General features: G+C 33.8%; 1 protein-coding gene across 1 annotated transcript in view; it reads right to left on the bottom strand.

Annotated features, from left to right (window-relative positions):
• Positions 1-13,969, bottom strand: part of LOC149410572 (roundabout homolog 2-like) — a 693,950-nt gene that overhangs the window by 306,283 nt on the left and 373,698 nt on the right. Inside the window, exons 3-4 of the mRNA XM_089648290.1 lie at positions 11,105-11,306; positions 2,481-2,584 (exon numbers count right to left, since the gene is read on the bottom strand). Of these exons, the coding sequence (XP_089504416.1) occupies positions 2,481-2,584; positions 11,105-11,306 (306 nt within the window). The remainder of the gene's footprint in view (positions 1-2,480; positions 2,585-11,104; positions 11,307-13,969) is intronic.

Genomic DNA, 13,969 nt, shown 5'->3' with positions numbered 1-13,969 from the left:
AGAACAAACAGAAACCTTTTTTGGAAAACATAAATCACATAATAGAGAGAAAGTTTCTTCCGTGAGGCAACTCAGCAAAAATGCTCTTTTGCGTTCTGGTGACAACAACTTATCATCATTTAAAATGAGGGCCTGATCCAATCGTTCCCTGAACAATGACCAGTCTCCCGTTCTGTAACAGAACGTCCCCAAATTCTTACAAATCGCCTCCATTGGGAGAAGAACTGAAACAAGTTGAATAAAATATACGTATCTCAGCCCTTCCAGAGGTTATGCTCCGAGCCCCTGCCCTGAGCCTGTGAATCACCAACGTCTCAGCACCCTTTTCTGGCTCCGTCTCCCTTCAGCTGCGGACACGATCACCTTCCAAGGTCTTCCTTCCCGCTGTAGCGACAGAACCCCGGTCCCGGATTCCGGCCAATTCACCCTTGATGCCGATCTTGATCCTGGATCTTCTGCGTACCCCGTGTAACGGTGTACTCTCGACAAAATGTTGCAATGTCGGCTCCCACACACGTGTAAAATTGCGTTTTTACCGCGCAATTTGCCCGGCCCGATCTGCGTGCTCGCCTCGGCTGCGTGTGAATTCTCCAATTTGATAGCCTTTTATTATTCTTCTTCTTCCTTCAAAATTTAGCGATCCAACGCCCAAAAGCGCCAGACTATACTGTGATCACAAAAAATTCGAATAATCTTCTTGAATCATCTGATTCTCCGTAAACTTTTAATAATTTACGAACTACCGTGCTGCGCCACTGTAACGTATGTTAACTCTACATACTCAATAATAACAATGCTTGTATTATAATATTTATTCGTAAGAAGACTATCACGGTTCTGGACTGAGAGGCTCATTCCCGCTCATACGATCTCTTATATACGTCTCGTACTCGCTGTCTCGCTCTCATGCTGTCCCCCTTACACACATACACCACATGAACAAATGTGATGAAAGTACTGAAGGATTTTAATTGTTTTTTTTTATTTTTTTATAGTGAATACCTCACAAGAGTCCCAACTGCTCCCGTCTGGAGCCAGTGAGACTAAATAATTTAATATAACCTAATATTAAATAAAACCTAATTCTCCAATAAAATATGTGTTTTAAAGTAATTTCTTGGTGGTTGATAATGAGGCGATTTCTCACGAAAACGGAGCTATATAAATTAGCCAAATATTATAGGTAAGAAAGTAAGGTACTTTCCCGAGAAATAAACAATTATTTTTAAAAATACTGATTTCGGTTATGACTCTGTTTGTCTGTAACTCCGGCTCAATGAACTATAGAACTTTGCTGTGTCAAGTGTCATTTTCAAAATTGGAAGTATACGTTTGGAGAATTCAGAAGAGCGGATTATTTGTATATATAATAAAGTAAGACGTAATAGTTTGTGTTGCAAATTTTTTTACCAAAGTTCAATTGATGTACGTTCATTAATTATTTTTTAATTAAATATATAGTATTAATATACTTTAATAATTTGTTAAAATGACATAATATTTAACTCCATCAACATTTTCTTTATTTTTGTACATTTATTTTAAAACTATTTTAATGTAAGACGTAATAGTTTGTGTTGCAAATTTTTTTACCAAAGTTCAATTGATGTACGTTCATTAATTATTTTTTAATTAAATATATTGTATTAATATACTTTAATAATTTGTTAAAATGACATAATATTTAACTCCATCAACATTTTCTTTATTTTTGTACATTTATTTTAAAACTATTTTAATGTAAGACGTAATAGTTTGTGTTGCAAATTTTTTTACCAAAGTTCAATTGATGTACGTTCATTAATTATTTTTTAATTAAATATATAGTATTAATATACTTTAATAATTTGTTAAAATGACATAATATTTAACTCCATCAACATTTTCTTTATTTTTGTACATTTATTTTAAAACTATTTTAATGTAAGACGTAATAGTTTGTGTTGCAAATTTTTTTACCAAAGTTCAATTGATGTACGTTCATTAATTATTTTTTAATTAAATATATAGTATTAATATACTTTAATAATTTGTTAAAATGACATAATATTTAACTCCATCAACATTTTCTTTATTTTTGTACATTTATTTTGCTTCAGTATAATTCTTAAGGCGAAGCTTAATGCTAAATAGTTATTTTCGATTAATCTTTATAACGAATTGGTTTACATTATGAATACCAAAAATATGATTTAAAAAACAACTTTAAAAAAATTATAGCTAAAATTATCTGTGACAGTTTCCCTTGATTAACTATTTGCGTTCTTATAAAATTGTTTATAAAATAAATGAAAACCACTCTTGCGCTTGAAATCGAGCGTTACTTGACTCCGTTTGCCAAGCGATTTGAATGCCTATTACCTATATTCGTGACGATATAAGGCAAACCAAGAATATACACATCTTTGGCTTGTAGCTTCATCTTAACAAATTCACCAAATATCTGAAAATAATTAGTAGAAGAAAATAATTGGACTCACCTGCTACGGTTAATGTTGCATTTCTGCTGACAGCCTTGCCGGCAAGATTCTGGGCCACGCACCAATACACTCCGCCATCTTGCTCTTTTTTGCCGTGAACCACTCTGCAATCAAACAAACAATTAGAAGATAAAATCCACGGTTAAAAATCAAGTCCCGAAACGAAGCTATTTTAAGTAACCACTTTGAATGATTATTTATCATCAGGACGATACTGAGAAGATTTCGATGGACCAAGATGCAAAAAATTCAAAAACCACAATGAATTTTCATCCCACAATCCCTGGATTTAGAGCCGATCAGCTTACTTACTACTGCTTTACCACGGCTATCTTCCTGGTAAATATCCAGATACATTGAAACATTGGATCAGTTAGATAACAGTGAGAAACGACTAGAAGTCAGTAACCTTAAATGGAAAATAATGCATTTATATAGCTATTTCGTTCAAAATACTGATAATTTGACGTCATGTTTTGACAAAATAATATTAATATTGGTCTTTTTGGGTAAGTTTATCTATTATTTTTTAGGTATCTAAGTATTTTAGATTCTTCGGTTAAAATTTTTCTTTCACATCAATAACAATGGCCACCATGGGAACAACGTAAAAATATATAATTCTTGTCGTGTTCTGCTTTGTTTTGTATCTTTCTCTCTTCTTTTCTATTCCCTGTATTTGTAATCGATCATAATCTATTTGTACCAATGTATTAGTGGGTAAGTACCTACTTTTTAATTCCTACCTTTGCTCTGTGTATATATCCCTGTCCGTTTCCTTTTATGTGTCTTCTTGTTTATTCTACTTAACCACCATTTTTCTATTTGTGTAATATTTTGAATGTGAAACTTTTAATTTTGATAATAAAATACCAATGTAAAATTGTACCTATTAACTCCCATCTATATGTATTGTAAGTTCCTCTAGTCCTACAAAGAGTTTTGTAACTCATCGGGATTGCTCTGGCAAAAAAAAAAAACATTTTCAATTTCAACGAAATAACTGTTGAAATGCATTATTTTCCGTTTCTGGAGATTGAAATAATTATTTTTCGTTGTTATCAAACTATTCAAAGTTTTTTTTCTTTAATAAGATGCGTATTAACAGTGTCCAGTGTATCTGGATATTTCACGCAATTATCGAACTGTTCTATCACATGATTCATCTGGGAAAGAGAATCAGATTTCCATCAATCTTTTCAAGTGGACTCTTGCATATTGCATCATAAAACGCATTGAAGAAGGCTTGCGGTTAGTAAATCGTTGATAAAAACGGTTCTGATTGTTTCAGTCTACGATACCAATTTCCATACGTCTTTTCCAAGAAGCACCATAACATTAAGCTCTGTTTTATGGTTGATTCCACGAAAAACAAAATGAAATTTTTACTTCGAAACCTCAATACACGGTATGGACACATTTACGACTCTTTTACCGTATTTTTGTCGCCGTTCCTTGGCGAGATTTCGTATGGCACTCGCGGCGTTCGAACGTGACATTCTGGCGGCGCGATTCGGTGCGCAATGCCGTTAACCACTCGGCCGGGAGACGCTGCTCGTAAAGTCCAGCCAAAGTGAGCCGGTTCCGGGAACCGAACCCGGGACCGAGAAACAGAAGCTACGCGTCGGACCACCCAGCTAAACGATACAGTATTTCTAATGTTCTTGGATTTGTTTTCAAGGACCTCTTACCAGGCAGTCTTTCCATACAAATAGGGTATATTTTCGAATATCTGCATTACTGATGACAATCGAAGACAGCAAGATCAAAAATTATCTTAACCTGAATCTTATTAAAACCGGCTGATTGTAGGTACAACATGTTATCGGGATCGATCCTGTCTGTGGTGAGGGGTATTTTATGTTTGCTGAACAGAATCTCCTTCGATATGGACATTATTTTGAGGCAGTGAGAATCAAAAGATAAATCCAATTTATTCTTGAAAGAATCTCTCATCATTAACGCAATCTTGCTTAAATAAGGCTAGATGGGTAATAATGGGGATTTATGGGGAAGGGAGAGAATTATTTCTTCGGAACTTGACAGATATTTAATACCTTAAAAGTTAAGTGAGATTTTTTTTAAATGCTGATAACCAAATAGGATTTTCAAGGATCCACAAAATTGTATACGCGTGAGGTAAAAAACAACATAGACATTGTACAAAATTATCGTTTGGGAGAAATGTGTAGGCCCCAGAGCGGGAGTGTTGATAAAAGAGGTGTGATTCTTTACACCCTGTCTGCCAATTTGTACTTTATGAGTTTTATAATAAGTACCCTAGTTTTTTTAACAAGTAAAGGGTGTTTGTAGGATAACACGTCCCTTGTGAGAGTAATTTTAGATTCGCCCGCCGCAGCTCTGACTAACACTCTCCGTGTAAAGTTTAAATACAAGCATTTGGTCGAAAAAGCCAAATACAGGCTTATTTAGGACGGGATTAACCCACTTGGCGGATCTGAAACTCTTCAGACAAGGGGTTCTCAACAGAGGCGTGTAGTAACATAGCCACCGGGCAATAAAATATAGAATAAAACCCCGATCCGTAAGCAAAGAAACTTTTAAAACCAAAATTGATAAAGAGTAACAAAAAACGACTATTAATAATATAAATAACGAATAAGATTTTTTTTTCAAATGCTTATCGTTTACATTTCGTTTCAAAGTGAAAGAAAGGTACTCTTAGTATCGTCCTTATAAAAAAACTTTAATTGAAAGATTAAACATTTAGTAACAAAGAACTGCATGTTTGCACCTCGTTCCGTAGTGGAAAATACAGTCAACTTCAAATACCTGGCTTAGCGACAAGATCTGAATAAATTGGATCAATCATCCATATTTTCACCCATTTCTTCACAATATCCCTCAATATTATCATTCTCTAAAAAATATCTTATCTATTTGTGTGTAAGTACACTGACGACTGTTGGTATTTTTATGAAAAGCTATTTTTGTGTAAAATATCCTCCGGACAATATTTTATAAGGGAGTGGAAAACATTCTCGGTATTCAGAAGCTACTTCCAGTATCACCCTAATAAGAGAGAACTATTAAATATACTTTTGCTTTAAATGACTGACATTTATATTTTGAAATAATTTGAATAGCAAGGAACTTCCTAACTTTCCCCTATTACTTTCACTTAAATTGACTAAAGAAGGAAATAGATTGACCTAAAATATGTTTATGGCTCTGGGCAGTTGAAATACTAGGGCCAAAAATTATACATTTTTTAAGACATATATTCCACTTATTTTTCTTCCCCCGCATTGAGAGTTTCTACCGATTCATAATATATTTCTCTTTAACTCTTTAAGTAAAAAAAATGTTATTTTTTAAGAGAATATTTATACATATCTATATATATACTATTTGTTATGCCAAAATGGTAATTATACGATATTCCCTCGATAGAAAAAAATCGCAAATAAGCTCCGAAAATTATTAAAAAAATATGTTTTTTTCTGTTATTTAATATATTATAGGTATGAACAAAATTCACAGTGTATCTTTAAATTGAACTAAAGTACTGTCGAGAGATTTTTGCTCTATTTCAAAAGAGGCCTGTTATATTAAATATTTTCACCATTTTCATTATTGTTTTTTTTTTTTTAATATCAGCGCCCTCCCTCTAACATTTGTTATTACATATTATCTCCCTTTCAAACCATCTTTGAACGCTTGCTACAGAGCCTTAAACAGAACCTGCCGAATATGTCGACAAAATAGAACCAATAAACAGAACCATGCAGAATATGTCGACATTACCCCTTAAGATAACATACCCTGAAAAAAAACCCAAAGACCTCCTAAATGTTTTTTTTTATGTGCAACCTCTTTGAAGTCTAGGCCTTGCAGCGCCCCATCCGCTGCGCCCCTGACACACATCGCTTGTACCCAGTTCACTTGTGTTTACAGGAGTTTGAGTTGACAAACAGGCAATAGAGAAAACACTGCGCCTACCCTACACACTACACACGACCCGTGGCTTTATTCGGTTCACTTGGCACGGGAGCTTTTCGGTGTCGACTGTTTGCTCTATGTCGGAGGGATGACCTCAATGTGTAATCAAAGGATTGTAGTTGGACTGACTGTGTTTTCATGTTTATAAGTTTATCTTAGCTATAAGGTAGATTTAGGATTATTATATGAAGTAATAAAAGCTCTCGATTTGTAAGCTTTGAAGTAATGAATTTTGCAGAGAATATTCAATCTGATATTTCTAAGTCAACGAAACTCCATGTGTTAACAACGGATTAAGGTTGAATCGACTGTTTGTGTTTTGATGTGTATCTGATTGTATGACACGGGAAAAGCTCACGATTTCAAAACTTAGGGGAATTCAATTTTGCAGAGAATTTTCTCTCTGAAATTTCTAGGTCAACGAAATTCTATGTGATATGAAAGGATTATGCCTGTGACAGACCACGATATATACTCCTATTTCAGCATATCGCTCGCCATGCATTCCCATTGGTAGTCATGATGCGTATAGTGTAATGTATCGCCTACCTTAAGGCGATGCACTACGCCGTGTAATAACAACCCTTACGTAGATGGCGATAAGGTTTAAATTCCCGCTTAACACATCCGCCTGTTTTGATTTATGCAAGAAAAAAAATGGCCAAAAAGTGCCTTTTATTTTATTTTGTGCACGTTCAGGCATAAATATTTAATTTTTTTCGATCATTTTATAAATAACTTAATTTTCCACATTATACAATAAAATCATAACCGAAAATGGGTTCGTAAATAGGAGATTTTTAACTTTAAAGCAGTTTTCATAGGCCTTATACATTATTTTTTCTGGGCTTGTAAAAAGACTTATCTAAAAAATACTCGATTGTTTCAAAGGCCAAGATGTATTCTACTCGCAGTATTTAATTAAAGCATCTGAAACATTTCTAGGCGACCAAATTTTCAAACCAAAAACACATGATTTTGCATTACTACGTATGGCATTGCCTTAATTATACAATCTACATTGTATACACCACTATTTAACGAATGATCGACATGATTCGAAACTTATGATTTCTTCGTCAGGACAAATACAATATAATGAAAATTATATTGTGTTTATGTTCTATAGACAAGTGTAGACACAAGCACCTATAGACAAAAAATATTATAATGAGAGGTGATAACTTAGTTATTATTAAGTTAAGTTGTATAAAAAATATGCATCAAAAACATTTACATATTAGTAAACATAACAAAATCAAGACGTAATTAAGATGTCTAAATAACAATACAATCAAATTAAAATTATTTTCAACGCGAAAATAAAATTAGGAGAAAGGTTATTTTAAAAAAAAAGGTTTGGTTATTAATAAAAGTTAATGAACTATTAACGAAGAAACAACAGGTTTCGAAACATGTCGAACATAGTATTTTATTTAAAAAAAATTATTTGCATTATTTACAGATGGGGTGCCGGTAACGTTACGTTATTACCAGGCGTGCGCAAATTAATTTTATTTGATTAATTTGTGTTATTTCACAAATTCCTCATTTGAAAATAATATATAGTATATTTGCGGTTCCTTCTGAGTGGAAGATACTCTCAGTATTGCCCTAGTGTAAGACTACCATTCAGAATTGAAACGTTGCTTGAAATGACTTTTGCCGTGTTTGGTGTCCAGATCTGAAAGCCAAGTACTCCCCACATATCTCTTCCCCATCTCCTTTCTTCATTTTCACAACATACAATAATTGAGGATGCCATAGTCTCACTGGCTCAGTTGGGGAAAGTTGAGACTCTTGTGCGGTTTAGACGCTTAAGGTAACAATATAATATAGAAAGACATTGGTTTAGTTTAACTAGTACATAATAAATACAAAAAATTACGTAATCAATCGTCTAATATTTTATTTAGTTCTGTTTTGTTCTAGGAATTTGCAAGTCCATAGCTTTACTTGACAGACGCATTTCCAAGTAAGAACATAACAAGTTAAAACTTTGAACCGTTTGAAGATTCGAGTGAAAAAGGTAAAAAGTCTATAAAACATCGATTTTACGATTTTCTGAACACGTCAAAAGTTGGCACAAAGTTTTCCGTTTTATTCTTCGACAATGAAGTTGAAAATTCGATTACCGGGGGGTGGGGGGGGGGCACGTAAAAAAAGATTACAAGGAAGGAATTGATAGAGGAAAATTGAGAAATTTCTCGTTTTTCCGGGGAAACTTAGCACCCTCAGTTTGAAACTTTTCCTGGGGTGAGGCGGAAGATGGAAAACTCGTGTAAATATGATTATTTATTATTTCCTTTATCGGAACACAGTATAATATTATCTGTTTGTTTTTTTGCAGCAATTTATTTAATTTTTTTTTCTTCCTGAACTACTTAAAACGCTTATGTAACTTATTTTTATTTTATAATCGATTTATTTTATTTCATTTTTTTAAATTTTATTTTATATTATAGAAACAAACAGAACATGATTTACAAAGATGAAATAATATACAGGAATAAGATACTTCATGTTGTGTACCTATGATATGTTTCCTTGTAATGTCTGCTAGGTGGTATGTTTATTCCTTAATTACCAGGTGACGTGTGCAGTATATAGGTTTGTGGGTGTGTATTGTGTAAGTGAGTGTTTGTGTGTGTGTGTGTGTCTGTATGTATGCGCATTGAACAGTTTAAATTATTAACATGATGCTACGTTTGAATTTGGGCAGTGAATCTGAAAAAATGGCAATGTTAGAGTTTAGACAAATATTATTTAGAGTATTTAAAATTTAATTAACATTTTTTACTCCGAATAATGTCAGAAATTGTTGGTTAAAGTAAGTCAAGTACGTCCCATAACACCCTGTATATACGTCTTATATAAACAGCTTTTCCTGTTTGGATTTTCTAGATCTAAGCAACTTTTTTCCATCATATCCATTTAACTTTTAAAAAATCAATATCATGTCATTTTGTTTTGTACATATTTTAACAATTCAATAACATAGAGAATTTTTTTTATTTTAAAGTGTGTTAAAACGCGGAAACTGGGTTGTTACAACTACCTAGTTTTTGTATTTGTGTAAACATCAGTTTATTGTTACGTTTTACGATTACTATTCTTTTCCCACATCCCCACAAAACAAAACTTGCAACTTTTAACTCACAAATAATGTTCCCCAACCGCACCACTCAATATTACACGAGCGTTCACCAAATTTTACGCTCTATGATTTTCGATGGACGTAAAAATATATGGGAAAAGTTTGTCAATAAAAACACAAAACTGCAATGTGTTCGGCGTGCGGTCATTTTGTATTAGACGTGTGGATGAAGCAACAAGATGTGAAAATTTTACGAAAAGTTAATGACACCCTTTCAAATACCGAAATTCTTTCTTGATAAAATGAACAATTTTATTTGCCTGCCTGGGGCCGAAGGTTTTCCCTTCTCCTGCGCTAATCCTCACTAGTTATATACTAATTCTTTCTGTATTATTTGTAGTTAGCACAACTTTGTCCTGAAGGAAGAGTTCTTGCGAAACCTGTTGACAGCGGAAACAAATAAAGCGCCTGAAAACATTTTGTTAAAATACTAATTGAATTTCGATGTTGTTTTCTTCAATGAGTTAATTAGTGAATGAAAGAAATTAATGAATAAATGAAAAATGAATGGATAAAATGAAATCTTGGAAGTGGAAATTAAGCCACTTCCCGACATCCAATCGAGCTGAAACTCGCCAGATAGACCCGTTATCGATGACAACGTATTCTCGATAGCAGATACTCCATTTGTTGGCACTCGATTGAAATTCTATGACATTATATTTAATGTTAATTAAGTGTTAATCTCAAGTGACCTAACAGGTAAGTATGGTGCTGTAGGTATATTATCTCCATATATAGTTAGTAGATCATTGTAGAAGTATATTATATATTTATACAGCGCCCTTAAAGTGATTTTGCGAAAAAACATCGCTATAAAAATCATCGAAATATTATTATTATCAAAGCTTTATAGTAGTTAATGCACGAAAAGTCGGTACTATCCAATTTGGATTTGTCTTAGCTAAAACTTGTTTTATTGTTAGCGACTTTGACTCCAGTTCCTGGGGAAGAAGGTTCAATCCTCAGTCAGTTTATACATTTTTAAATACATCTATTAATAAACAGGATTTTTACAGGATTTATAGTGTTTGAACTTCTTGAATTTTTAACACTATTCAGTAGTTTTTTCCTCCACGGAAACAATTTCCTCTATTGCCTCTGACCAAGGAAACACATCATATTTAGTTCTTTCCTCTCTGAAAATTGCACAGGTCTAATGTAGAATATCAACTGGCAATTCGCAGTAGTAAAATACTCGAGGCACGGTTGAATTCAGCATATTTTCAGCTCCATTAACAAGCAAATATAGCGCACTATGAAACAGTGAATTTTTCATCGAGACTACAGATTAAGAAGTGCTCGTTCCTTCTTGGGAATGTGGGAGGTGAACCCACCGAGTTTTGATGGAATTATATTTTATATTAAGACCAATAAAATATGGAAATGGGAATGCTAAGCATATACTGGTATTTAGATATCTTAAATATTTTGCAAGATAACTGCCACTTCACATTTTTATGTCATTCGTACAAATAAATTCGGTTTTTTGTGTGCTACATACCTGAGAAAGAAAAGCGACCCTTCCAGCAGTACGCGGTGGCTCTTGGGATCCGAGTCAGATGTCAGCACGGGCTCACCATCCTTGAACCACTCGATGGCCGGTTTGGGCTTGCCCTCCGCCTTGCAGTTCAGCGTAACAGGCTCATTCTTGGCCACCACTATGTCCGAGGGATGCTCTGTGATGCGCGGTGAACGGTATTGAGCTGCAAAGACAAGAAACACACACGTTTAGACATTATGAACAAGATAGACTGTGCAATAAATAGAATACAAATAATAGTGACAGATTTAATGTACAGCAAAATATTTTTGAAGGTGTTCCACAGGGTTCCATGTTGGTACCCACGCTGTTTTTTTAATGATGCATCATTCACGAATTTTACGCTCCGAATTTGAGACCTTCTGAAAATGGTGGATCATTTAATTAATAGAAAAAGAAATTTCGCTGACAGAATTGATATAAAGTAAACACATATTGGAGGCGTACCACAGGGATCTGTGCTAGTATCCATGCTGTTTTCTTTGCCTATCAACGAGTTCCTACGTGAATGCCGCATAAGAGTTTTTCAAGGAACTGAAGAGGGAAACGAGATGAGGAAGTGAAAATCTGGTCAGTAATCATGAATTTGAGGCAATTTTGAGTAATCAAACTTTATAATTCTGAATGATACCTGCTAGTATGTCAGCAAGGTGATACTGAGAGAATCTACGACTATACCAAATATGAATTATAATACATGAAATAACATGCATTACCTATAGTCCGCCGTGTGGGTACGACTTATTACACCTCAGAAGTATTGTACAGGGTGTTAAGCGACGTAATTCAGATTCCTGATATTATTAGGAGTAAACATTGTAAGTGAAATTTTGATCTCCGGTGACATTTGTGATGTTTTTTTTTTCAACAATAAACATGAGTAGGAATTGGACAGCTAGAGCGGATGTGAGGGATTGGGCGGTTACTCGGCTGAGTGACCAGTGACACTGTAAAACTATTGTTGATAAACAAAAAAAAATTACTTTAGATAATGTCAGGAATCACTGGTTAAAGTAAGTCACGTACGTCCCTTAACACCCTGTGTAAAAAAAATATTTTTTCTTATTAATTATTCAATCGTATTCCTTTAAAGATATTTAGGGGGTGCTATGGTCCCCGGATTCAGATAGATAGACGCTCAAGTAATATTTACATTAAAAAATACGTTAAAATAGATTTCAATTACTTGATAAAATAACACTGGCGGAATTGAGAAAACAGAATAATGAATGTATCTAAAATCATCTTTGTATCTGGGTGTCAAAATTTGATATCTCAAGTTTGGATCTAGGAGCTCCTTATCTTTTAATACGAAAACAGAATTCATGAAGGTTCCTCTGACGTAAACGTTGTACGTTTTAGATCATAACTTAAGCTGCCTTTAAATCTACCTGATAACTGTGCGGTTTTCAAAGTTTATTTTCCCAACGAAAGAATAAAGATAATAACAATGAAAGTATGTGAGATTTTCAAGTTTTTATTATTTTTTTTAAATTTAAAACTGCAACTACTCCCAACCGTCTGGAGCCAGTGAGACTATGGCATTCCAAATCGGGGTATTTTGTGGGGTTGAAGGTAGTGGGTAGGAGAAGGAGGTCGGAAAGAGGAAAGTAGGGAAGTACCTGGCTATTCAAATCTGATCACTAAACATCCCAAAAGCTATTTCAAGCAACGTTTCAATTGTGAATGGTAGTCTCACACCAGGGCGATACTGAGAGTATCTTCCACTCTGGAACGTGCCGCAAATATACTGTATATTATATTAAAATTTACTTGCGCACGCCGGGATTTGAACCCGCCACCTCCAGCTGGATAGTCGTGAGCCTTACTCTGTCTTAGTTGACTGAATTGGGTAAATGTTCTATTTCTTCTGCGACAAAGGGGTCACAAATCTTTTTGCTAAGTGCACTGAGGTGAAATAACATAATACTTAGATACTATATAAAGCCACGTTTTTATTATTATTAAGTAAAGATAAGAAGAAGATTCTTACAACAGTTGTTTTTCAAATATTTGTCGATTTTTTTCATAGATTGTTTTTTGTTTTTGTTTAGCAACACTTTACCGTGAATTTTCTCGGCAGTGCGAAGGACGATTAATGAAGTTAGCCAAAAGTGGTCCATATAGAGTCATATTTTTATTTCAATAACGAAAGAAATGAGAGAAAAATTTAAAACTACTTTGCAAACAAAGTTGTACTCAGCTGTTTAAATTCAATTTGTAAGATTTGGAGAATCTCTGATGTGGAAGTTCGTTAAGTCCTCCGATATTCCGTGCCGCTTTAGATTAATTTCATGAGAGGCATAACGACCCAGCCAGGGGAACAAACAAGTCCGAGTTTGCGAACAAATTTACTTAAATTACCTTCTTTTTGTATGAAAAAACTCACCCGGTCAAATTTCTCTTTGCATCATTTGTTTGAATCATATTCATTTTTTCCAAAGAAAGTGTTTTTTAAAAAGTGTTCTAATTTTTAAATTAGTTAACATTGCAAAAGAAATTAAAAATAATTTCGGTGTCTCTGGGCCAAACATAGACACAACTATTTGAATATTTTTTTACACACTTAAAATAATATCCAACCTTCTACAAATAATCCCAAAAAACTCTACTTCAGTCAAAAATGTTGGTTCAAAAACAAAAACTTTGCAAACAAAAATTTGTGGAGTAATATTTATCTTGAAACAACAAACGGCAATTTTTCAGAAAATTTTTACCATATTTACGTAAGCTTATTTTGCTGTCCATTTTTTTTTACTTCCAATAGAAAATTTATATTTCTTGCACGTTTTCCTGCATTTCCCAAGGCAGTCGGATACTCCGCCA

This window comes from Hesperophylax consimilis, chromosome 27 (assembly GCF_061612785.1).
Source record: "Hesperophylax consimilis isolate HC1 chromosome 27, BYU_Hcon_1.0, whole genome shotgun sequence".
NCBI classification, from domain to species: domain Eukaryota; kingdom Metazoa; phylum Arthropoda; class Insecta; order Trichoptera; family Limnephilidae; genus Hesperophylax; species Hesperophylax consimilis.
The sequence above is the reverse complement of the archived record's forward strand: the minus strand, read 5'-3'. Positions and strand labels throughout refer to the sequence as shown.